Source organism: Pangasianodon hypophthalmus, chromosome 11, assembly GCF_027358585.1.
Source record: "Pangasianodon hypophthalmus isolate fPanHyp1 chromosome 11, fPanHyp1.pri, whole genome shotgun sequence".
NCBI classification, from domain to species: Eukaryota; Metazoa; Chordata; class Actinopteri; order Siluriformes; family Pangasiidae; genus Pangasianodon; species Pangasianodon hypophthalmus.
Window position 1 is genome coordinate 6,108,106 of NC_069720.1, and position 26,796 is coordinate 6,134,901.

Genomic DNA, 26,796 nt, shown 5'->3' on the forward strand with positions numbered 1-26,796 from the left:
CGGGTGTGTTTTTGTAGCGTGCACACACAGCTGGAGGTGTGAAAATCACGTGCAATCTCGACCATCAGGCTGAACCATGACTAATAGATAGATAGATAGATAGATAGATGCAATGAAGATAGAATGGCAAATATTAAACATAATAATAATAATAATAATAATAATACTGATAAAAGAAATACGCTCGTGCAGCGGCGCAACATCAACGTCAACTCAGAGAGCGCGGTGCGCGCGCGCGTGCGTGTGTATGTGTGCGCATTGCTTTGCTTTCCAGATTTTAAAGCAATAAGAGTGGCACTGATTTTTGGTGGTTAGTACATAACTGAGGTGATCAGGTATTAAACTGGCAAATGCATTAAAACACCAACAACAAAAACATAAACAACAACAACAACAACAGTACAGCACAAAACCCTCCCAGTAACCAAACTACAGCAGAGCCACGCCTGTTCCCATCCAAGCCCCTGAAGCCCTTACCGTTATCCCGTGCATCTCATCGAACTGAACAAACACGCAACACGTCGGAGGAATTAATGAGCCACACACACACACACACACACACACAGTCACAATCAACCTGAGTCACTGTGTTGACGCACTGATTTCACAGACGCAAAGTAGTTGTAGCAAAATTGTCCGATTTTCTCTCCTCTACCCATCTATCTATCCAACCATCCATCCATCCATTCAACCATCCATCCATCTCCATCTGCGTCTACATGCTTCACCAAACATAAACCTTTTCTCTTCACTAGGATCAAACAAAACAGCAGTGATATTCCACCTCCACGCATGTCTTCTCATCCGCTTAGAAACAAGTATTTACTGGCACTTACCTATCGAAGAGTACGTGACGAACTTCACCGCCTTTCCGAGACCGCAGTGCGTGCGCGTGCGTGTGCCTGTGTGTGTGTGTGTGTGTGTGCGCGCGTGTGTGTGTGCGTGAGAGAGAGAGAGAGAGAGAGAGAAGGAGAGAGAGAGGGAGGCGCTGGGAGTGACCGCTCCGATCCGCACTGCCTCCTTATTACACCACAGCGAGTGAACGACTCCTTTAAACGAATCGAGTGAATCGACTCTCCAAGACTTCGATTCAGTTTTGACATCGATGCCCTTGATTAGATTTTAATTTTCACTCTTTGTCGCGCGCTGCCATAGCTAATTCTACAGCTTTGATTAAATTAATTAAAATACTTTGTTTCATCTGATTAAGGGTGCTTATATCACGTAGTCTAAGAGTAGCATTAAAAAATGTGTTTATACTCATATTTAGGTTGTATAAATCCATGAATATGTTACTGTTACAGAATATCAATATTTCTGGACGAGGCTTTGAGTGGAATTCAAACGATTCAATTGTGAGTTGTTCGAGAGAATCGAATCAGTGAAGTGATTCGTTATGAACATCGCTTCTGCTTTTCTTCAGTCCGTATCAGCGCTCTTCCACTCTGCTGCACTGAGCCACACACACACACACACACACACACACACACACACACACATGGGTTCAAAGCACATCCCAGATTCAAAACACAAGGAGCACCTTTGTAAGCAGGGTTCACTTGGCTTCTTCGAGTTCAAACAGATAGAAAGGGAGAGAGAGAGAGAGAGATAGAAACCTTTGATCTGATATCAATTTAAAAATTTTCATTATTAAATAACTCAGCATATGACACATTTTTGTCTTCTTCATTTTGTGCTAAGGGGATGCAAACTTTTGCAATCAACATACTCATTTCCTCACAAACTGGACATGTGAACACAAATCCTAAACCATATCTGTATATATATATAATATATATACACACTTACACACATATACACACACATATGCTTTATTGATCTTGAATTAGAATTGTGGGTGAAAAATAAAGTGCATAAGATAAAAAACTGTACATGCCTTTTTTTTAAACATAATGTTTAGTGTCAAAGTCAAGTGCATTGCAGCTTAAACAAACAACCGGACATAAACACTTGCCCTGTTTCTGTGTTATGAGAATGTGGTCTGTGTGGGTGGACTCTTAGCCTCTCCATTAAGCATTTAAACCTCAGGACTTTTTCCCATACAGTGCATCCTTAATGCATTCATATTTGATGAGGCATTACTGTAACGTATGGAACAGCAGTGGCTCTTACTGGGTGGGTCAAGGCACAAGCATTACATCACATTTTATTTGTTTTGTGCCACAGATGAACTATTTTGGTGGTGATATGGTCATTTAAAGTGAGTAAGCTGCTAAAATATGGACAAATAACAGGAGCAGTACCCAAATATTCATGATTCACTACTGATTAAATCTCTAGAAAATAGAATCATCTGAATGAAAGCAGGAATCTGAGGGTGAACGCTCTATTACCTTTTTGTGAAAAAAAATTACTTAATTTCAGTCAGCAAACCTGTTTTCAATAATACGATGCACAACACAGTTGTGAAAAGAAACGGAGATGTATTATTCTCTTTATTATAAGTTATAGTTTGTAACAGGACTGATATGACACCAGAGATGGCAAGGACGATTCACTGCGTATTTCCCAAACCCAAGTGCAGCATGGTTCACGCTGCGACTTTGATCCCACCAGCCTAAGCGGGGATCCCTGCCATCTTGTCATTCCTGCTGTAGGAGTTCCCATGGTCAGGGCTTGACTGGGTGGAGAAGGTCCCAGTGGACACATACATCTGTGGAGAGGACAGAAGGGCATGCTGGGAAAGGTTCATATTGTACGTTTTCCCCTCTGAGTCCGAACGAAGCCCCTCCGAGCTCTGGAATGCACTGGGCCCCATCTCCCCCCTCTCGCTCCACACAAAGGCTCCGTGACGCTTAAAAAAAAAAGGGGGGGGGGGGGGGGACAAGAAGGGGAGCAAACATAAAACAAATTTAAATCAGACCAGAGAAGTCCAGTGCAAAAGGGTTGGGTTTGGACAAGGAGCAACACAGCTGTGGTGAACAGATCACAGTCACGTAGCTGCCAGAAGTCTTTCCAGATCAAATCTCCTCCCCACTGTCAGGACAGTACAAGGAAAGTGTGTGTGTGTGTGTGTATGTACAGGGCAGGGTTAGGACAGATAACACATGTGGTTTCATGACAACCTCTGGTACTGATTTAATGCCTGAAACCAGCATACAGATTCTCACATTGTGTACTAACTGTAATCCAGGAACTTCTGGGTTCCATTTTTTTTTTAAAGTCTGACAGAAAGATTTTAAAGAAATGGATTAACAACAATCATATTTGCACAAGTTTCCACTTACCACAAAAACTAAAGAAACAAACATTAAACACTAAACTGATACTACATTTGGGTGGGCAATTGTGACAATCATCTTCCTTTTAAGCTCTGAATTATCATTAAAGCTGCGCATATACCATTCATATAGGGCTGTAGGACTAAATTCTGGTCTTGGACTCAAGTTCCAGTCTCAGGACGTTTTTATATTCACTTGGTCTTGTCTTGGTCTTTGGCACTTGTCTCAGTATGGTCTTGGTCTGAACCAAGATTTTGTAAAAAATAATGTTCATGTTGTCTTTTTTTCACATACACAAAGTTTAACGAGAAGTAAATCCATCTTCTAGAAAACAGCCTAATCATTGAGGCAGTGGTCTTGGATTCACTTCACTTTCAAAATCCCAGAATTTCAGAATCCCTGACACTACAGCACTGGGTGTATGGGTGAAAAAGCAGAAATAAGGGAAAAATGTAGAGAAAGGATTGGTTGGGGAAATGCAGGCAGTAAGTGTTGTCTGTTCTGCAAAGAGAACCGGAGCTATTTTTTTACGGTGCTCCACCAGGAATCTTGATGTGTCTTTTTTTGCTGGTTGCTAATAACCATTCTATAATTTCTTATAGAAGCAACGTTATTGGGCTTACATTTTGCCCTCGCCCTCACACACAAATAGATGGAGGATAAATTGGATTCAGGAATTTGGTGTGCACGAGAGCAGATGAATTTGATTTCCTTTTAAACTCTCATTGGATATTCTTGCTGCTAACCACAAAGAAGTTCACACTACTTGATTCACTGGCGAGAAAATCAAACATGCTTGAGAAAAAAAATCGAAGCCTCTATGCTTGCTCACAGACTGAGAATTTTGTGTTGCTGAACCGTTCATACTACTCAAGCGGTCACCACTCGGGCATGCAGTGAGTAGCTGCCAAGCCCCAAAAATAGTTGGCAACTGGGAAATTGGGCTATAATTGTGTAGCGTGCATTGGCACTAGACATGTTGTCCGAAGCCTACTGTATCTCACCCAAAATCTTTTTCCATGGCCAAATCTTCGCACTTAGCACAATTTTGTAAAATAGCAAAGTTTGTCTATATTAACAAATTTAAGTTAAAAGAAGAACTACATTACACAGATTATGTTACATTAGGCACCACCTCCCACAGTTTGATGGCAGAGCCCTAGTACTAGAGTTCCAGAAAATATTTTTTATTTAGTACATTTTTAATACACCACAGCGCTACTGAATTCTCAAATGGGATTGGTTACAAGGTGCTGGATTAATTTTTTCTATAACAGCAGCTCTGACAGCATTGGAGCAGCTTTATAGGTTTATATCAATGCTCTCCTTGTAATAGGTAATCGTTTCTATAGTAACATCTTACACAGGGAATTGTATTAATGATGCTCCACATAAACCTGTTAAATTTTGTGTAATCATTGATGTGTTGAAGTTTTCTGTGAGGAGACATTTATGTAACATTCTTGGAAGGAGTCTCCAGTGTCAATGTCGTGTAATGGTCAGAGGTAAAGCTGTAACACTGAGTTTTCTTCAGGACAGAGGACAGAGGACAGAGACCCAGTTTCTCAACATGACAAACTTGGATTAGAGAAAAAAGATGCATTTTTAAACATTTCTAATTTCCCATGCTTAGTTTTTGTGAATTATTATGAATTAATCATTGCGACTGTGTGATAAAAAGTTAATCAACTGGATCATCTCTAACATAACTAACATCTCCTGATCCCACTGCCAAAGACGAGCAAGCAGTGAAAGTGTGGTGTTTGAATGGCCGGAAAATATTTTTCCTCCATGTTTTTCCTTTGGGCCTTTGGGATTAATGGAATAGATGGAATAAACTGACCCTGTAGAGAAGACCTTTTTCTCATGCTAGCAAAATTCCTGTGTGTGAGTGTACCTCTGGAAGTAAGATAAAGAATTTTCAATATAGTGATAAAACTATCATAGCTGAAATTATTTTAAAAGAATGTTTCTGTCATTTATAGATTGTCATATTAGCAAGAAAGTGCAAAATCCTTTGTTCTGAAGACTCTCCTGTCTCGGAAAATGTAAAGTTAGAGCTTTATGCCTGACTGTTAGATAGCACTGACACTAGAGACTCCTTCCATAAATACTTGCATAATTGTAAAAACAATTAGATTTTTTGTCTGTTTATGTGAAGCAAAGTCTCTGTGTATGTTGTTTTTATAGAAGAGATACCATATTAGATCAAGTGCATTAATATAAATCTGTGATTTGAAGCTGAACTGCTGTCAGAGATGCTGTTCATCACATCCTGGACAATCAAAATTGAGAATTTAACAGCCCTGTGGCATGACGACTATTAAAAAAAGTTTTTTTTTTTTTGTGATTTAGATATTGGGATGTTTCTTAAAATGGCTGACTTTCTAGTAAAACCATTAGTAAGTATACAGACATATAAATCTTACTTTTCCTTGATAGGGTTGGTCATGATTTCTCCTGGAGTCATACTGGTGAATGAAGGACATGTGCTCCACTAATTCTTTAGGCTGGCCAAGAGGACTCAAAGTCGGAACTGCAAAGATCAGGAACAATCAACTACAACAACAAGCTGTAATCTTATGAACCGTCTCCAGAAATATTGGCACCTTGAAAAGAAAACTGTGGGAAAATGTGACAATTGATGGCATCATTAACCAGGATCTTTCAGCACAAAACCTGGTTGCCTCTGCTAGGAGGTTAAGACTAGGCTTTGGTGGCAGTCTGGATTTGAGCATGTGTTTAACATCGGTGAGGATGCCCAAGTATGTTCACAAAGCAAAAAATATAAAGGATTCTGTAATGGTTAGCTACAAGGAGTGTTCAAGATTCAACCCTGTTTGACAATAAAGGAAGTGCCACCTCTCCAGTGGAGATTCCACCAAATATCAATATTAATTTTGAAAGGAAAGAAGGAAAAAAAAAAATGTGCTACTTGACAAAAGCTGTTTATGGTATACAGGATCGTTTTTACCAGCAGCAGCTAATGACCTTAGAATCTGGTGGGGACGGACAATGTTATTAACAGCATAACGTCAAACAAAATTAAGTCGAGAGGCTATCACACTTGACTTATGCTACAGGCTATGTAGTGAATTCTTAGAGTAACCCTGAAATATAGTACAGAGTAGAGAACATTCAGTAATCCATTGTAGCAGCTTGTTTTGACCTGTGTTAGACATACAATGGATATAAAAAGTCTACACACCCCTGTTAAAACACCCCTGTGAAATAAAAGAATGACACTAAGATAAATCATGTCAGATCTTTTCTTTGTGCAATTGCAAAGTATACAAATAAAGTGAAAAACAATCAGAAACTTTTATATGGAAAAAAAAATATTCTGTTGAAGCACCTTTTGATTTTATTACACCACTTGGTCTTTTTTGTAAAAGTCTTGTAAAGGGCTTCTGTCTAGTCACCCTACCCCATAGCCCAAACATGTGAATAATATGAGAGGTTGTTGTCACATGCAGAGAGTAATCAGTGCTTGTTAGATCTTCCTGAAGGTCCTTTAATGTTGCCATAGGTCTACTGGCAGCCTCCCTGGTTAGTTTTTATCTTGTCCTTTTGTAAATTTTGGAGGGATGTCCTGTTCTTGGTGATGTCACTGCGGTGCTCCATTTTCTCCTCTTGTTGATGATGGCCTTCACAGTGTTCCATGGTACATCTAATGTTTTGGAAATTTTTTTATACCCCACTCCTGATTGATTCCTTTCGACAGTGAGACCCTGTACAGGCTTTTTCAGCTCTTTGCAGACCATGGCTTCAGCAGTCAGATGAAATCAAGAAGGTGTCAAGAAAATCCTACAGAAGCAGCTCGTCTTTATTTGGGGTTAATCAGAATAATTTCATTGATGACAGCTGCTTGATAATTACATTTGAACATGAGATTGAATGTGATTGGTTCATTCTGAACACAGCCACATCCCCAAATATAAGAGGGTGTGCACACTTATGCAACATGCTTATTGTAACTTTTTTATTTTTCCTATTTTTGCCTAAAATGTTTCTGATTGTTTTTCCATTTAATTTTTATACATTCACATTGAGGGTGGAAACCTCTGTCAACTTCAATACAGCAGGTGTGTTTACCATCACCACTGTCACAGAAGTACTAATCTCATTAACCAGGGTTGCCAGATTCAGCAAAATTTCCAGCCCAACTTCATCTCAAAAACATTTGGGCATTTAAACAGGGATCCACATTTAGACACACTGTAGCAGAAAATTATTATATTTAATTCTGATTTAACTGCAATAAAACAAGATTTTTGCCTAATCTTGCAAGCCCATTAACTCTTCTGTGTGCTGTCCCGCCCCCGAGCATGGGACAGCATTATTCCTGCTCCAATGGACCTCTATTAGTGCTTGTTACAGTTACCATTTTTGACCACTAGGTGCAATAATATGCATCATCTAGAAAGGTGAACAAATCAAAGGAACATCAGCTTATATCTGTCAAATAGCAACTTTTTTAACTGTTGGCCACTCGAAAGAGGTAATTAGATTTTCAATGGAATTTAAAAATATATAGATGAGTACGTTATGAAGATTAACATTAGCTGAATGGCTGATATACAAATATGGTGGGGTTCTGCCTCACCTGCCCCTTTGAACAATCCACCAGGGCTTTTTACTCATTTTCATGGAGGATGCCAATACTTTTGAAGTTGACTGTAAATCCAACCTTGAATAAAGGTTTTGGGATTTTTACGTTGTCAGAGGTTTGATAAATTAATAATCACATACCATAACCATAAAACACGCACACACACACACACACACACGCACACACACACACACACACACTGCTCACTGATTCCTGTAGCTGGAAGCTTAGTTCTCTCCTCTTGAACCCTGGTCACTGGAATGTGTGTGATCGGTTGGTAGTCACGTCTCTGAGTGCTCTCCTTACTGTATGTTGTTTTTCTAGGCACTTTCTTGTCCGGTGTATTCAGCCACCATTTACACTAGTAGAAATTATAACAAAAGAAAAAAATCATTATCATTTTAATAGCAAAGCTAATGATACACAGACACCAAGGAATGTGTTTCTTATGTCTAAGGCAACGGGAACCTGTTCGTCCTTTGTGTTCTCAGTTTCCATATGAACAATGGGCTCGTTGAGGAACCTCACATTGGTGCTGATGAACTTGACATTGTAAGGCTGTGGGATATTGTGTGTCTTTAGCATCTCTGTCACTTCTGGATCTCGGGATGCATATTTGTGGTCCTTGTACGCCTCGTCTGGATTTAATCGCTCGGGGACTTTTTCATCAAATATCCTGTAGGTGTTTGAGCTGAGAGCAGAGAGCAGACATGAGGAGGAAACACTAGTTCCGCATCATTTTAACACTCAACGTGTGTGCTATTATTGGAAAACAATGAGTAATAGGGTGGTTACTCTTACCATCATGAAGATTATTTTCCAATAAAATGAAATGTTTTATTACGCATACGGTCTACTTCAGCAATTTGCCAATGAGTACCATTTTTAATTTAGTAAAGAATGACACATCATACTTTTTAACCATTTGTAGTTACACTTAATGCTGGGGAAGGACTTCAAGACTTAAAGTTAGCTCCTGTTATCACTTAAAAAATAAAAAAATAGAGCTTGTCATATTACCAGGAAACCACAAAAAGGTCCTGTGTTCTGTAGACTTTCCTGTGGTGTTACAAAGCGCTGGCACTGGAGACTCCTTCCATAAATTTTATGCAAACATCTCCTTATAGAAAACCTCACCATATCAATAATAGCTTATTATTATTATTATTATTATTATTATTATATAAACCTAATAATATTCGTTTTAGATGCAGATCATTGGCCATATAAGTCCCTGTGTGAGTTTTTACGATAGAAACGTTAACGTATGAAAACAAGTGATTTGCGCTGCACTACTCTCAGAACTGCTGTTACAGAAAATCAAATCTTCAAATCAACATCTTCTGACCAAAGAGATTTGAGAATTCAACAACGACGTGGTATAGCAAAAATCTCAGAGGCTCTGCATCCGAGTTCACGATATCACAGTATTTATTTCATTTACTGAACCCTTGCATGATGAGTTTTAATGCAAGAACATAGGGTGTTACTAAGCTCTTAGCTTTTAGTGGTTGTTTTCTACTTCCTACTGTTCATATTGAAATTTCAGAACAGATTGGATATGAATTGCAGAACTACTTAAGATTTTCTAAACGCAGTTATTGTTATTACTGTATAGAATAACAGATATTATAAAACATCTTAATGTAATGAATTTTACTGTGTTCATAAAATATTAGAATATGTTGATGAATTTGGAGACGTTCTGTGAATTTGGAGAAGTATGCTACAAATAAATAACGCTTTAAAAGTGTCTTTGAGGATGAAATTAAAGACTTAAGCCAATGGAAATTACTGTAACATGTTATTAAAAATGGTTTTCAATCAGTCTTGATAAAAACATATTTCCTTCACATGCACATAGTGAACACCTTATTGGGGTCACGGTGCGTTCAAGTGCTCCTGGAAAGTTCGTATTGACGAGTTGGGAAGTCGTAATTAGGACATCAGGTGTGTTTAAGTCACGTGGGTTGGAACAAGATGGCGGTTTACTTTCTTTTAATTAACTACAAAAAAATACAGCACTCTACTTCTATTTAACTCTACTTCTAGAAAATGAAGAACACAGAGTGAGCATGAGGTTTGTTTTGCTTTTTTTATGTTTTTAATCAATTTATGAAGCCGTTGTAAACTTTATCATTACGTAATAATTATACACCATATATAACATAATTGTACAATGCTTTTGTCTTTTGTGCAGGCAGTTAGTTTGTTTTATTGTAAATAAAAAAGCCTGACAGAGACACGTCACTGCTAAATAGCCATTCAGTTTCAACTAATTTATCCTCAGCTCCAGATGTTGCATGTATTGATTCCGCCATGTTTTCTTCCTGACACGCCAACAGCTCAGAGCTCAAAAACAAACTCCCGAGTTTCCCACTCGTAATTACGACTTTGTGGTGGCGTGTCAACTCGTAAACACGATCTTTCCGACGTGACTTGAAGGCTGCGTCAGAAATACATCACGTGTTCACGCTTTTTGTGCTTCAGTAGACAGAGTGTAACTGCACACAGACATGTTACTGTATAACACACTCACCTGTAGGCTACCTAAAGCTACCCCACAGGACAGGTGTCGTTTATGTGGTACGTACCGGAAGGCTTCTGGAACCTTCTTCTTTCGGGGCAGGTATATCTCCGCGCGCTGATACATGTTTACTACTTTACACTTACTACTGCTGTTTAACGAGTGCACTTGATCCCTTACTTTCGAGTAGCCTTTATTATTTTGGGTTGCTAGGCAACCGGGACAGGCAGTAATTTGACACTTGACCACAGGAAATGTCACTTTTTATGCCCTATACTAATATAAACAGACATAACAGAAACCATATAAATGTTAAATATAATTGCATTTTAATATAAAAATATTGTTTTGACATTTTGTATTCACTTATAATTAAATGTATAAGTAAAGGTGGATTAGCCATAGCATTCCAGGCTAATAGTGTGACTTGATACACTAGCCTTGACTGAATTACTGAAGAAAAACTAACACTGTTAGCTTGGTGCTAACATGGACAAAAAATAGCTGTTTACAACCTAAAAAATTTATAATACCCAATCAAAGAAAAGTATAATAGCTTTTAAAATACATTGTTTTGTTTGCACGGAAAGTAACGCTATATTATTAATGAGAATCTTTTCAGTGAGTCATTTGATCATTTGGCTCACCAAAAAGACTCGACTCTTTCGGCTCCTTTTCCTAAATCATATAAAGTTTTGATCAGTGATTGTTCTGCATTACCTGACTAAATTGTTTTATGAAATGCCACTCTACTGCTCTACCTTCTAAATAAATAAACAAACAAATAAACAAACAAACAAATCAATCAATCCACTCAAAGAGTCGACTCCTTAGTGAACGGTATATCAATAGTGGCATTACAGGTAGGGGAGAGCGGGGTATGTTGTCACATTTTTCACTCTTTCTTACATTGGCTGAGCACAATACATCACAATGGTATAAATGTCATACCAAATGAAAGAAAGAGGTCTAGGGTACATATTGTGTATTCATTACATCTTCATATCTTATTTCAGTACAGAGTTGTAGACTCCATCAGCAGGTAAGTTGTCACACTATGTTGGGTAAGTTGTCACACAGAAAATTGTGCTTACCTCAGGATAGAGTGACTTTGACCATATGTGAACAGGACAAGTTTAGTTCGTACAAAGAAAGAAAATGTTGATGGACATACTTTTCACTGGTTTGCCTACTGGAAATGATTTCCAAGACAACTGGCGGAGGTTATTGGAAATCTGAAAACAACCCAATTTGCTGTCTGTTTTGTTCTGATTTGCCTTCCTGATTTTTCTTCCCCAAGCTGACATGTAACTTGATTAGAGCTCGTTAAGGTCATCTGAGTGGAAATGATACAGGGAATGCATTGTTGTGCTATAAGAAGACATCATTTAATCACACCCACTTTCACCTAATCTGTGAGATAAGTGACAGAAAAGTACAATATGATGGAGGAGAACGTTGATTAGATAAGGGAACATACAGCCTAGGGCTGTTGTTCATGGTGTGAATGGTGACAATTCTGGGGGGATGGCGGAGCGGAGAGGCAAAATAGTATATCTGAATAATTTTGATGAAGACAAAGCACAATTTGAAATGTAAAAGTTTTGTGGCTCAGAGTAAAATTAGGAATATTCTTGCACAGCTTCTAGAAGTCCTAGCTGTGCTCTTGCATGTGCTAGTTATACTAGTGTTAACTGCTTTGGGGATTAGTGAAAGAAAGCAGGTCAGTGTTAAACCCAAGTAAAAACCTTCTTGTTAAGAGGTCATGGAGAAGCCCCTGATCCCATCATCAGGTTCTCAGGAATCCATTACAGCAAAGGACACCACTTAAAATTTACTATATTATCCTTTCATACATGTTTAAATGATGAGACTAGATAATAGGGCCTTTCGCACCGCGGGAACCTTTTCATAGTACCTGAACTAATTGTGGAACTACCCACTTTTTGGCATTTTCGCACCTCCGGAACTGGGTGCGATTTTAGTACTGGACTGCCTTTTTCGAGAACCAAATTAGCTCCTACTCCGGAACAGGGTCTAACCAGCACAACTGGTACTATCCGTGACGTAAGTACACGTTGATTGGCCAAACGCGTATGAAAATGCCCTCACCCGCCATGATTTAAAACGCTGTGTAAACACACTTATTTTGCAAGTATGGAGAACAGCGGTTGATGGACGCGAGACAACAAAAACACAGCTCCGATCACAGCGTCCTCCATCCTCCGGTTGTTTACGTTGTTCTTTGTTTCTGTTGTTGAACGCCGAGCACAAATGACGTCGCTGTCGACCGGCTTACGTCACTTCCTAGTGCCCACTGTCGGTGCGAATGCAACCCTTCAAACGGTATTGTGAAATAGTTCGCGCAAAATCGCCCAGTACTTTAGTACTGTAAATTTAGTTCTGGAACTAAAGCGGTGCGAAAGGCCCTAATGTAAATTTAAAACTACATCCATTACACTGGACCAATAAAGGTTTTCCAATGAGACAGGCAAGAGAGAAAGTTTTACCAAAGGTGATCTTACAGAATTTGAACTTTTCACCACTTAAAAGTAGTTCTGCTTACTGTACACTTTCCTGAAGGGTTTTGTGGTATCATACACCATCAGAGCCTCATAACTACACTAGCACCATGGGCATAACCACAAATCATTCCTTCTGAAAAAAAGTAAGAATGTCACAAACGTATTTAGAGCATAAAAAGTCCATTGACTGAAAAATTCATAGAGGTTTGCTTGAAAAATACTAGGGTTTAAGAACATTATTGCACCTCTTTACATTTATGAACAGCTTTAGCAACCTTTTTTTGCTCAAAAGTGAAACCGCATCACTTCACTTGTCTTGTGAATGCGTTTTGTCCTAAGGATGCCAGAGGATTAATCTAAAAAAACCTGACTTGAGCTAATAACATATTGGAGCATTACAGGTATTGGGAAATTGGGAAATACCTGTAATGGGAATGGGAAATTTGGAGGAAAACTCAACAGGGTGTGTTAGAAATATTATTGGAATGAGTTTGTAGTGTTCAGGGATCTTATATTTGGTCTTCGTCCTAAAGAATAGGACTAGCCATTATATGAATCCTGAATATGTGTTGCAATAAGAAAATTGGCACAAAATTACAAATATGTAGTCATCTAATATTTTTGTAATTGCCTCTTTTTATTTTTTCCCCCCATGTCCTATGGATTTTTCACTGTCAAATTGTGTCTTGTTTTTGATTTGTTGATGAACACCTCACTTTTTTTTTGCATTGTTCTCCTTAAAAAAAATTATATACACATTTTATTTATTTTTAATGTATTTTTTCTTCTTCCTTTTCATTTCTTCTCTATTTTTCTCTCTTACTCTAAGGTTTAATAAAAATGTAGTTTTATATATTGCTAATTCCATATTATCCTTCAAAGAGGGTTGGAGGTCACGGGTTTGAAAAGAAGAGAGAGACTAAAAAAAAAGTCCTTCCAAACAAGAACTCCTAAAGACACTCTTAATATAGAGCAGACCATTTTCATATGACCATCGCCATACAAAAGGAGTTACAGCAGAGGAGTAACGGCACTTTTCAGCTAATAGATACATTGATGACACAGGGAATTTGAACAACAGATAAAGAGCACAAAAATGAAGAGCGAAGCACATTCTGGTGATGGTGGGGGGGGGGGTGTCTCTGTTACTTTACAACACATCCAGCTGACGGCACCGACCTCTGTCTCGTCCTGATCTGGGACCAGATTTGTGTTTTTTTCACTCCATGGACAGGTCCTGGATCAGTAGAAAACTGCAAGCTCTCGTTCTCTCTTGTCCCATGATAAGCCTCTGTCCTAATCTCGGCACTGTCAGCTAAGAGGATTGCAACCGTCCTGTATGCAGATTTGCAGCAGGAGAGCATGCTGGGAGAAAAAAAAAAAGAGAAGAAGATTGCATGTATGTTTCCACTGTTGTAATGGTGACTGCACTGGTGATGCTCTATGCATTAGAGGCTTCTCATAAGAAAACAATGCCTAGAGCATTGGTACGAGGCAGGTTAGCTGTACCATGGCAACAGAGCAAAGCATGCTCATGATTGGTGGACTTTTCATAAACTGAAAGATGATCCGAAAGAGATCTGGGCCCAGTTTCCTAAAAGCATCATAAAATTAAAATCATCCTAGCTGGTAGAGAGAGACAGAGGGAGAGTGATCCATGTGAAGATACCATTTTAGCAATGAGCTTAGTGCTGTGATGCTTTTAGCAAAGAGATAGACAACATACGTGAAAGGATTTGACCAGAACTGCACCTCGCTCTAATTTGCACTTGAAGCAACAGCATTAGTCACATGCTTTGCTGTAATCTGTAATCGGATAGAAAGGAAAGGATACGCCTCATGCTATAGCATTTTCATTAGACCTTGTATGTGTGGCAGCCTGGGAAACCCACATGGTCACATTTTGACATTTTGACATGTTTAACTAAACTGATATATGTTTCTCTTTTGCATGTTTCTCAACCACGAGTAAAGCATTTTATAATCTGATTATATCCTATTCCCCTTAAAAAGCCGTCTCACCTACACCTACCTCACTGCCATTTTAAATTTTAAAGAATTTCCGATGAGAAATGAGTTCTCACTTTGATTATCAGTATCATCCACATCAGTCTCTGTCTCGCATTCAAACACAAGCCTCATCATCTCTTCACTCGACTGTTCACGCTAACATCAGTGAGCAAATAACTGCTCATTCATTCTTGTTATTCGGTCATTTAAGTATTTTAAAATTATCTGTACAGAGTATGTAAGCGCTCTTCTCTGTTTTGATGATGTGTCAATTTTAGGAGTCAATATCTAATCACAACATGAATTGTTCAGCCTCATGTCCATTTCACTATGACATGTAACTATATAAAATCTTTATCGTAGCAAGGTTTTAGACATCTTTTGGTAGACCAACTGTGTTTACTGCTGTGTTTGTTAAATTAGCGTCATCACGAATTCCACCTCTTCCCAGTGCTGCGAGTGCTGCTTGTGTGTCGTGTTTTGATCGTAGTTCTCTGTGTGCTTTTGTTACTGTTTTGGTTTTCTTTTCTCTATATCATGTGTGTCTTGTTATTATTTAATCACACTGTATATATATTTTCAGTTTACAATCATGTTCATGCATTTGTATCCAGTTTTCTCATACTTCCTTGACACCAAGGCAAGGTTAGAAAGTAGTGCAAGTAAAACATTATCATGTTATTATCAAGTAGAGCTGTCACTGTATACTTTTTGGCATTTTGTGACCTTTTTTTTGTAATTTTTGGCTGTTTACTACAATTCAGGCATGGTGACATCTGATGGGTTTTCCCAAACCACCACATATACTGTAAAGCATGATTATTATATTAGTGTGTATGACTTTGAACAAGATGTGTACATGTGCTGCTTCATTCAGTTTTACCATCAAAATGAAATGAAAGCATCGTTGATTAGAATGTGGATTCCAGTATAATGCTTTATTTCTGAGTGGTTCGTTAAAATGCAAACAATCATTTGGCAATTCTGTACTGTAACACAAGTTTGGAGAAGTCACAGATTCAGCATAAGTAAAGAAATAATGAAATAAACATAGTTTATTTAATTTGTAAATATTAATGCTTGGTTTTATACATACAGAAAATCTACTAATAAATATAAATGTATTAATAATGCAATAGTTAAGTCTTTGGTTACATTTTGATAAATGCTTTGTTCATTGAGGCTTAAATATAACAGTCTGGTAATGAAGGTGACTCAGCAGGGAGGATAGGATGACTGAATTCTTTATGAACGCTTTCTGAAAAGGTTAAGGAGCCGTTGTCGTGGAGGTGGAATTCAATAACGAGTGCCGAATCCACGGACCTCCAGTTTAGAAATGTCCCTCTCGTTAGTGAACTCAGCACGGTCGATACGAGAGCTGGGACTGCCAACATACCTCAGCCAGTGCTTCCTACAGCGAAGGACACACACACACACACACACACACACACACACACACAGAGATTAATTGTATTAAAGGGCTTTTTATACTGTAGGGGTGGAACAGTAAGGAAAATTAACATTATTGTAACCCTATAACCCTGGAAAGGGGGGCGGCTGCAAACTGTTGCACTCAGTGGCATTTTATAAAGTTCCAAAGCAAAGGCTGTTGTTCTTCATATTCATCAGAGGCATGAGGCAAAGCTAACAACATCAATTAAATCAGTAAGCGCATCAGAGGAGTCTGAGAAATCAGATTACACATGAAAGCATCTCTCTTTCTCTCTCTCTCGCTCTCTCTCTCTTTCAGAGTAGGCATGGATAGGCGGAACAGCTCATGCACTTATTCCTCTGAGGAACTCTAAATGCATTATCCTGCATGGTGGGCCATAGAGGCGGACTCTTATTGGCTGTGTGTGTGTGTGTGTGTGTGTGTGTGTGTGTGTGTGTGTGTGTGTGTGTGTGTGTGTGGGGTGGGGGGGAGGGTGCATGACTGCATCTGATTCACTCAGCTTACAACACTACCAGGAAGACAGGTTACACTCAGACATAAGGCAGGAGAAAGTCAGGATATTATTAATATAGGAAATGACCTGATTAAAGATGATTTACTCTATTTTGTTTACCCCAAATATAGCCTATAAGATATATATAGCCATAGATATGTTTTTGTTTATTTAGGTTTGTACTAAAACATTTCAACATTGCCATCCATCCATAATACCTACTACACGGATACTTATAGCTCTGATTATTGCCAAGAAAACAATCTTCTAAACTGGAAAATACAGATCATTTGTTGTTATTTAACAATGAAAAACATGTAACCATAGATATAGTGATGGAAGGAGTATCCAGTGTCAGAAAGTCTACAGCACAGATGAGTTTACACTTTCCGGTTTTTCAGTAACTGGACAAGCTGCGATTCTTTTTTTTTTTTTTTTTTTTTTTTTTTTTTGGTCTTATTAAATTGAAGAGAGGGAAAAATTGAGGCTGGTCAGGGAACGGCTGTTTATATCTGCTATAACACAAGTGATAACAGGAGCTACAGATGTGTCATTAATGAATAAAATGAATAAAAATTGTGAAAATAATGAATTAATGAATAAAAATTGTGATCATTAGAAAATTGCTGTGGTTCAAGAGAAATAAAACATATTGTGATTATTATTATGGTAAATAATCAACTCCGGTTAGAATTGGGCCACATCACACCATCCTGTCGCTGATTATTTTTCTATAACAGCACACTCTGAAGTGTTTTATTCCTTCCATAATCTGATCAAACGTTTGGCTGAAAAAAAAAAGTAAAAAGTAAAATTCAGGACACTCTGGACAGGAAACCGAAACAGAACTCTTAAAGTAAAATGCTGGATTTAAAAAAAAAAATCCTTTTGTACTGTTGCATGAATTTGAATAACTTGTGTTGCTTTTTATTCTTTTGTAAATTTATTTAAAAAAAAAAAAAAAGCATTAATTAATGCTGAATTGAGAAAAAAATACAAGGTAATAAAGAAATGTTTTGTTGATGTTATTACTGAAAGAATCCTTTTAACATAACATTACACCACAAAAATATGGCTGACAAAAATAATACAAATATCATAAAATATAAAACTATTATACAGTATGCATTCTGTATATTGAGTGGGTTATGCTTTCAGATGGTTATTCTAACTTGTAGTGGAAATGTTTTCTGTAGTCACTGTTTGTCTTTGTGTTATGTGTAATTATCGTTTGTGTGCTTGTACACTGTATATTATTTGTATTCAGTCAGTATGTTGTCACTGTTGGTGTACTTGCTGTTCGTGTCATTGCATTTATCCAAATTTCCTATTTCTAACAATGTTTTTATTTTTTATTGCATTTTTTTTTAGTTTGTTTTGTTGTAGTTAGCCTTCCATCAGAAGTATTACATCACTGATTAGGTGGAGTTCACTGAAAAACAGGAAACCCAGCCCTGAGAAAGAGTTTAACACAGATGTATGATTTATTCTTGCATTTGCGTCTGGTGGAGGAATAGTGCACACAGTCGAGCCAAGAGCTAAGAGCTACGAGCTATGCTTGGCTGAACTCTTATTAGCACTTGTGTTTGCTTTCACAGCGCTGACGCATTCGGCTTTAAATACGAAACACTTAGGACTTTCCATTACTTTCACAATGTGAACGAATCTTCCTCTTTTCCTAGTAGTGCCTGTGTGTGTGAAGTTTATTGTGCTGTGAAGGAAAGGAATCTTGTCCTTGCCTTGCTCTTGCGGAAGTCTGATAACATTGAAGTACGCTGATAGGAAGGAATTTCCTCCAGCTGGAGGCTGATTATCCATAAGCAGCACGGGTCAGAAAAATCACCGATCCCACAGCGGCTTGGACAGAGTGTTTGGTTTCTCATGTGGTGAAAACTAAAGCAGATATTATATCAGCCAGCAACAATGACGCCAAATGGCACTGTGCCCTTGGTGTGTCACTGATTAATAAACCATTTTTGTGGAAAGTCGTGTTGTGTCGTGAAGAAGCACAAGATGTTTCCCTGAAATCTACTTGGACGCTATGGTGTGTATAAAAAAGACATCTTTTTTACGGTTAAAGATGATGTTCCTGTGTGTTTGTGTGTCTCTGTAATGTGTGTGATGAGGGTCCACTGGAACAACTGCTCTCAACACCACACTCTTAGTGTCAACTGAAGGGGACACACACACACACACACACACCATAAATTAACATATTGCTAGAGATGAGATAAACATGGCAGCTGGAAGACAAAATGAGAGAAGGCCTGGGTGATTATGATAAATTAAACGTAAGAATAAAAAAAACTTCAGGATGTGTTGTTATAGGAAAATAATTAATGATCAATTACCCTCACACTGATGATTTTACAATACATCCTGAAGTGTTTTATTCCTCTTATCCTCTTATACTACAGCAATATACCAAGGATTACAATTTTTATTTCTTGAAAAATGACATCATACTTTTTTTTATCCATTTATAATTACATTTATTGTTGTGGAACATCTGAAAACAAATCATTCCTTTTATCCATATAGGTTATAGCAGCTATAAACTGTCATTCCCTCACCAGCCTGTGTTTTTTTCTCTTCTGACTTTAATAATTTAATAATTTGTCATGTTACCTATAAACTGTGTAAAGCATAAACTCCTCTGTCCTGAAGATGTCGGAAAACATAAAGTTACAGCTTTACCTCTGATGAAGTGGAGCATCCGCAATACAAGTCCCCGTGTAAACAGTTACTATAAAACCAATGACATATTAGAACAAGTACATTAATATATATATATATATATATATATATATATATATATATATATATATATATATATATATATACATACTGTATGTATATATATAAATCTGCAATTTAAATCCCACCTTCTGAACAATCAGAATCGATTGTATTGTATTCACCGACGCTGTGCTTTAAGTCACAGTGTGCTTTTCTGTTATCGTTTTTCATACTGTTATGTCACATATTTACATCTTTAAGCATTGCGGTATGATATGGTTGCATCTCTCCCTTCCTTAACTGAGAGGCAGGAAAAGAAAACAGTAAAAGAAAGAAGAGAGGAGAGTACAGCATATTAAAGGACTGGGGAACTGTACAGCTGTCTCTGTCTGGTTAAATATTTAATGAGCAAACGCATTTCTGGTCTCTCGCATGTCCGGTTCAAGAGCCGGAACGAAGAAGAGGACAGAGTGGGTTGACGGAGAAAAGCTTTTTAGTGAGCTTTCAGCACTGTATTGAGGCGGACTCTCTATCGCTCTCTCTCACTCACACACACACATTAGGAAGTCGTACAAATACACTGTGTTATTTGGCAAGGGTGGGAATCTCGAGGCCAATCAAGATTTGACTTATTTTGATTTATGCATCTTAATTTCATAGTAAGATTTTTCAGTATGATATCATAAAATGGCCTCATTTATTTAGGACTGTAACAGTTTTGGTGGACGGTTGCGATTGTGATTAATGACTTACATTTTTGTCGTTGTTGTCATGACATTCTTATCATAGTATAATATCTACGCATAACTGTAATATAATAATGCACAACAACAGCTATTTATCAATTCTTAAGTAAATGTGTTTACCTTTTAGACTCCAGGATGTGTTGTTATTACCTGGATTACCCTCACATTGATGTTTTTCCAATAACAGCACATCCTGAAGCGTTTTATTCCTCTTTATTGTGTCCCCGTTTCCTCCGGGTTCTCTGGTTACCTCCCACATCCCAAAAACATGCCAGTAAGCAGTTTGCCTTCTCTAAATTGGCCCTAGGTATGAATGCGTGTGTGTGTGTGTGTGTGTGTGTGTGTGTGTGTGTGTGTGTGTGGTGCCTTGTGCTCAGTGTTCCTGGGACAGACTCTGATCCACCCTGACCCTGACCAGGATAAAGCACTTACTGAAAAAGAATGAATGAATTATTTCTAAGTAAGGGTGTGCAAACATTTGTAACTTCCTTGCTATGAAGATGAGGGAATGAGTGATACTTTTGTGCCTCAAGTAATGATTTTATGTTTGTAATAATAGTAATAAACATTGGTTAGTAAGTCTAATTTTATTTATCTTGGTTTAATGATGATAATCATAAAAGTCAATATAAACCTATATAAAAAAAAAAAACCCTATATAATTCAATAATCTACTACAATAGTCCATAGTTTAAAGCCTGTGACCAAGTAAAATGATTTAAATATGATGGTGCAATGATGTGACATGTAAACATATGATTTTATACTGTAATGTTCAATAAAAAAAGAAAAAACTCAGATTCCGATCATCTCAAATATTGCAATTGGGCGATTATTTAATAATTGTGACAGAAGTAAATGTATTAAGTGGTTATTTTCCATCAGAAATATTTCCTGCTTTCGACACTTTTTGTGTATGAAATGTAAATGATGATATTATGTGCATCAAAGAGAATCAGGATGCATTTATTTTTCCCATCCCTAGATAGTTTGGTCACGTGGTCTTGTGTACTCACAACTGAACCAAAGCATCACGTAAGATTAAACCCTCAAAATGCAAAAATGACAATAGTGGGTTTTTTTTTTCTGTGCTCATGATTGAGATGAAACTCAGTTATTTATACTGAGCAAAACTGTGCAAAAGTCTTAGGCACATGCAAAAAAAAAAAAAAAAAATGCTGTAGAGCAAAGATGCCTTTAAAAAATAATGAAATTAAATATTTCAAAAATACTATAAAGAGCAGTAAACAGTAATAAATGAAATAAAGTCAATATTTGGTGTGATGACTCTTTGCTTTAAAAAATTAGTAGTCTCAGGTGCAGTTAGTGCAGTTTTATAAGGAAATGAACTGTTAGTGTTACTGAGCATCTTGCAGAAGCAGCTACAGTTCTTCTGGAGACTTTGACTGTCACACTTGCTTCTTATTTTTGCAGCAAAACCCAGCAGCCTTCATTCTGTTTTTTATCTGAAAAGTGGCGTCTTGCGTAATATGCTGCTTTCTTTACTGACATACAAACATTTTTCTGTAACATTTAATTTTGTGTTGGAAAACTAATGTTTGGAAAACTAAAATGGTTTTGTACCGACTCGATAATATAGAAGTCATAAAATAAAAATCTGTTACAAAGCTTGTACTAAACAAATATATTAAATGAAATGACAACAAATCGGTTAAATAGAGAGCACGCCTGTTAACTCCCCCGAAAAAAAGCACATTAGCAATTACAACTATACTTGTTTCTTGTAATATGCACAAATCAGTGCACACATACACACATAATATACTGCTTTCCTTACACACAGCAACTAGGGACTGGGTGGGTCTCTCTCTCTCTCTCTCTCTCTATTTCTCTCTCACGCTCTCATGTCTGGTTTACATTAGGGAGCTGTGATGTCAGTTGCCCCAGCCCAGGCTCATGTTATGACATCATCTCTCCTCGCCCTGCCCTGCGCCTGGCCTTAGTGTTTTTTTTTTTTGTTTTTTTTTTAATTATTTTATATATTTTTTAATTATTTTTAACAAAGCACTTACATACTGTACTTCATGGACGGATCCTAAAATTAGCATCAGGACAAATGACATCGCTCCCTGGCTGCAAGGGCTTTTTAAATTAAAAAAGCTGTTTAAACAATGCTCTTTAATGGAGCATGTTGGATGAGGAAGTGTGACACACACATGCTCATTTGCCCCTCCAAGCGATTCAGATGGATGTGTAGTTTATATTCTGTGATCCAGGAGCATGAAGAGGCTCAAAGAAAAAAAAAAAACTGTATTCTAGAGATTTCCATGACACAAAGCTCAGTCGAGTTGCACCTTCTGCTGTTTGAAGAAGGTACTGCAGGGTGATGCAAGTTTACTTTTTTTTACTGAGACTCACAGGTTGAAATATATCAAGATATGTGACATAAAATGATTTTATGGCTGTCAAAATGTACAGAATATTTAATATATTCATCGACAGTTATTCTCATGGCTACGATCTTCATAAACAAATGTAAATGAGTAATTTATTCATTTACCCAGAAACCATCGGGGATGCAAACTTTTGCACTGGCCTGTACATTGGAACTGGTCTGAAATATAAAGCTATGTTGAGCAGTGAGTGTGGATCATGAAGAAGTTTTCATACTCACATCTCGCTGACTTTCTCTGGAGGGCCCTGGACCTGGCCGATCACGGTGCCCTGTCTGGTGTTCTTCACCCAGCCGTTCACGCCGAGCTTTTTCGCCTGATCCTCTGTGTACTGCACAGTCACATGAGCACTCAGACACTCACAGACTTCCACACACTTTCACAAAATGGATTATGTAATAACCGATCTTTATAATTTGTCAATGAATCATTTGATAGAGCAATCTTCTTTATGTAATTTTACATCACAGCACAACTCTGAATTGTGATTGGTCAGAAAATGTGGATTCATTTTCTGTAACAGAAGCTCTGACAGTAGTCCCAGCTGCAATGCACTATAATGTTTCTATAATAACAGCTCAGTCACAAGGTCTTGTATAGCAAACGCTTCACATAAAAAAGTGTTGTTATTAAACAAAACAAATGTCTAATCATTGATGTGGTGAAGTTTTCTGTAAGGAGGCGTTTATTTGTAACAGTAGCGCTTTGTAACAGTTAGTTTTCCGCCATGGGAAAGTCGTCACAACAGAGGAGTTTACACTTTTCGGTTATTCAGTAACATGACAAGGTGTGTGTGTTTGTGTGTGTGTGTTTTATCTTATTAACTTCAAGAGAAAACAAAGTAGATGCTGATGGGGGAACGACTCTATATAGCAGCTCTAACTGTAAGTGTCTTGTTCCACAACATTAAATGCAACTATAAATGGCTAAAAAGTGCATGTCATTTTTTAGTTCATAAATTGTACTGATTGATAAATTGCTGTGGTGTAAGAAGAATAAAACATTTTGACATGTGCTGTTATAGGAAAATAATCAACTTCAAGATGGAAACAGTAACCTCGCTATAGCACACCACAGCATCATTGATTATTTTCCTATAATGGCACATTGCAAAGTGTTTTATTCTTTACATACATTTTCCTTAATATTAAACTAGTTGTGTAAGAGGAATATTTTCTTACCATTCTGAAGCACACACCTGAAAAGAGAGCAAAAATGTTGTTTTAGTAAAAATAAGTAAATAAAAGTTTATGATTTGTTGTCATAAATACATCAAGCTCAATAATTAATTCACTGCATAATTCACATAAAAAAATCACTGGCTATGTTTTTTAAGTTGAGGCTATTTCGGGGGCGGAGCCTGTCACTCCCTGCATACTAATTAATAACTCAAAAACAAGTAGGCTTGTAAATAATGTCAATTCTGGATCTACATTTTAATAATAAAAAAAATGAATGTCAATTCTAAAAAAAGTAATATGTGTGTGTGTGTGTATATATATATATATATATATATATATATATATATATATATATATATATATATATATAAATTAAAGCTCTTAAGGCTCAATACGTTACACTGGTAAGGACAGTTGTAAGCTGAATTTGCTGCCACCTGGTGGTCATTTGCATTAATGCATGTTTATATTTTAATACATTACCAAGATAGAACGAGTTTATTTCTTTTCTTTTCTTTTTTTTAATAACAGAGCATATATTCAGTGACAATACTTTATATATATCTATACATTTATGTATATAACTCATGTGTAAACACGTTAAAACATCTCGCCTGTTTGCATTCACTTGTTTCTACAGCTGACTGGAGCGGAGCGCAGAGGATTGTGGGATACCTGGTCTATGCTACACACATACACACACACGCACGCACTCACACACACACACACTCTGAGCTACGTACATACCCTGAACATCGCCGAAAACTTCGAAATCTACAGATGCATATTTTGAAGACATGGCGAACTGAGAAAGAGGGAAGAGGAAGAAAAGCGAAAGGAGCCAGAAAACGTTCAAATCGTAGCCAAACATAAACACCGTATATTTATATCGCCTCGCGAGTCCGCAAATACCGCTTTTTATCGCGAGATTTCCAGACATTTTTATAACGACTCCCGCTCTATTTATATCTCGTTATATTTATAACTCGAAAGCTAGATTAGCGCAGTGTTGTCAAACACAACCTTATTAATAATTCACTAATATATGATAAATACATTAAAAAAACATATTTTAGTCCAAACTGGTTAGGGTTTAATGAGTACAATCTATGTTTACACTATGTACCCATACGGAAATGCCATATATGGAGTTCCCTTTTGGACATGATATTCCCAAATATGATCGTCCATATGACGTAGACCAAATGCAAAATTTTAATTGGTCATTTTAAAAATATGACCAATATTAATACTATATTAACACTATATATATGAACATATACAATAATATACAGATATTATTGTATATGTTGATATATAATAATATACAGATATACTGTACACTCACTGGCCACTTTATTGGGAACACCTGTACACCTGCTTATTCATGCAATTGTCCATGCAGCCAATCACATGGCATAAAATCATGCAGATACAGGCCAAGAGCTTCAGTTGTTGTTCAAATCAAACATCAGAATGGGGAAAATATGATCTCGCATTGTGACTTTGACCATGGTATAGTTGTTGGTGCCAGCTGGGGTTTGAGACTTTCAGAAACTGCTGGTATGCTGGGATTTTCATGCACAACAGTCTCTAGAGTCGACAGAAAATGGGTGGAAAAAACAAAAAGTGAGCGGCAGATCTGCAGGAGGAAATGCCTTGTTGATGAGAGAGGTAAGATGAGATCAGCCAGACTGCTTTGAGCTGACAGGAAGGCTATGGTAACTCAAATAAACACTCTTTACCACTGTGGTGAGCAGAAAAGTGTCTCAGAACACACAACATGTCAAGCTTTGGGGAAGATGGACTACAACAGCAGAAGGGTTCCACTCCTAAAGACAGTATAAAAGATGTGACACGCTCTGTTACTTTTAAAGCAAACCTTTTGTATCTAGAGCTTTGGGCATCAGTCACCCATCAACAGCTGTTTGTTTACTTCTGTTTTGATTGGTGGGATTTAGTTCATGCCAACTTTTCCCTCACTGATCAGCTTTCAAGCCTGGACTCATTCAGGCTCATCCAGCAAGACGAGAGATTCTGAGAGAACATGACAAGATTTGAGATCCGCACAGCTGTGCAGATGATCTCTGTGAGGCGGCAGGACAAACATCTGCCCACATACACACAAACACACACACACGTACATGAATGTACACACTATTGCTGATTTGCTCTGAGCCTTTAATGCCCAACATGCAAGATTCACTAATCCTTAAGCAAAGAGGGAGAGGCCAGAATTACAACAGTACACACACATATAAATACAAAACATACACACTAACTTAATCTACACACTTAAATCAAACATCAGCAAATATAGTATACATAATTACACACATTCATCTCATTTACAACCACAAAACTCAAACATCTGCCAAATAACTAGTAAAAACATGTCTACAAATGGTGCTTATATATTTATGGAATTGGACAGGTTCTCTAAAATCTCTCCTTCTCTCCCACTTTCCTTTACAGTTCCAGTTTTCAGTAGCAGATAAGGGCTTTTTAAAATCCTCTGCTGAATTATCCCAATTTGTTTGTAAGAAAATATTTAACACAGTTTTTCTATAGTTATTTCAATTGGTGATAGAACAAATATAATATTAATATTTGCACAAAATGATTCTTTTCTGATTACAAGATGTCCTGAAATGTTTTATTCTTCTTATCCCACAGCAGCTTGCCAAAGATGACAAATATTTTTTTTTATTAATTAAAAAAAATGACACATCCTAATTTATACCCATTTATAGTTACACTCAGTGTTGTGAAATGTCCACAAAACAAGTTAGTTCCTGTTATCAGTTATATTATAGCAGCTATAAACAGTCATTTTCTCACCAGCCTCTCATTT

The 26,796-nt window shown here is 37.3% G+C and overlaps 3 protein-coding genes across 5 annotated transcripts in view; all 3 read right to left on the minus strand.

Annotated features, from left to right (window-relative positions):
• Nucleotides 1-988, minus strand: part of sptbn1 (spectrin, beta, non-erythrocytic 1) — an 83,010-nt gene extending 82,022 nt beyond the window's left edge. Inside the window, exon 1 of the mRNA XM_026930527.3 lies at nucleotides 837-988. The gene's annotated coding sequence lies outside the window, so the exon portion shown is untranslated. The remainder of the gene's footprint in view (nucleotides 1-836) is intronic.
• Nucleotides 989-1,816: 828 nt separating this feature from the next.
• LOC113536414 (uncharacterized protein C2orf73) lies at nucleotides 1,817-10,801 on the minus strand. Of its 2 annotated transcripts, none has more exons than XM_034308409.2 (5): nucleotides 10,449-10,801; nucleotides 8,383-8,545; nucleotides 8,062-8,215; nucleotides 5,672-5,778; nucleotides 1,817-2,815 (listed from the first exon to the last, which is right to left on the minus strand). In XM_034308409.2, exons 1-5 carry the CDS (start codon nucleotides 10,505-10,507, stop codon nucleotides 2,579-2,581), a joined length of 720 nt encoding a protein of 239 aa, XP_034164300.2. In that variant the 5' UTR covers nucleotides 10,508-10,801; the 3' UTR covers nucleotides 1,817-2,578. The 2 variants fall into 2 exon arrangements, with proteins under 2 accessions (XP_034164300.2, XP_034164299.2); XM_034308408.2 differs by having other exon boundaries at nucleotides 8,323-8,545; nucleotides 10,449-10,795.
• A 5,034-nt stretch (nucleotides 10,802-15,835) lies between these two features.
• acyp2 (acylphosphatase 2, muscle type) lies at nucleotides 15,836-24,897 on the minus strand. 2 transcript variants are annotated; one of them, XM_026930304.3, is made up of 4 exons: nucleotides 24,690-24,897; nucleotides 23,943-23,959; nucleotides 22,983-23,092; nucleotides 15,836-16,327 (listed from the first exon to the last, which is right to left on the minus strand). In XM_026930304.3, exons 1-4 carry the CDS (start codon nucleotides 24,880-24,882, stop codon nucleotides 16,213-16,215), a joined length of 435 nt encoding a protein of 144 aa, XP_026786105.2. In that variant the 5' UTR covers nucleotides 24,883-24,897; the 3' UTR covers nucleotides 15,836-16,212. The 2 variants fall into 2 exon arrangements, with proteins under 2 accessions (XP_026786105.2, XP_026786104.1); XM_026930303.3 differs by having other exon boundaries at nucleotides 22,983-23,137; nucleotides 24,690-24,875.
• Nucleotides 24,898-26,796: the final 1,899 nt, after the last annotated feature.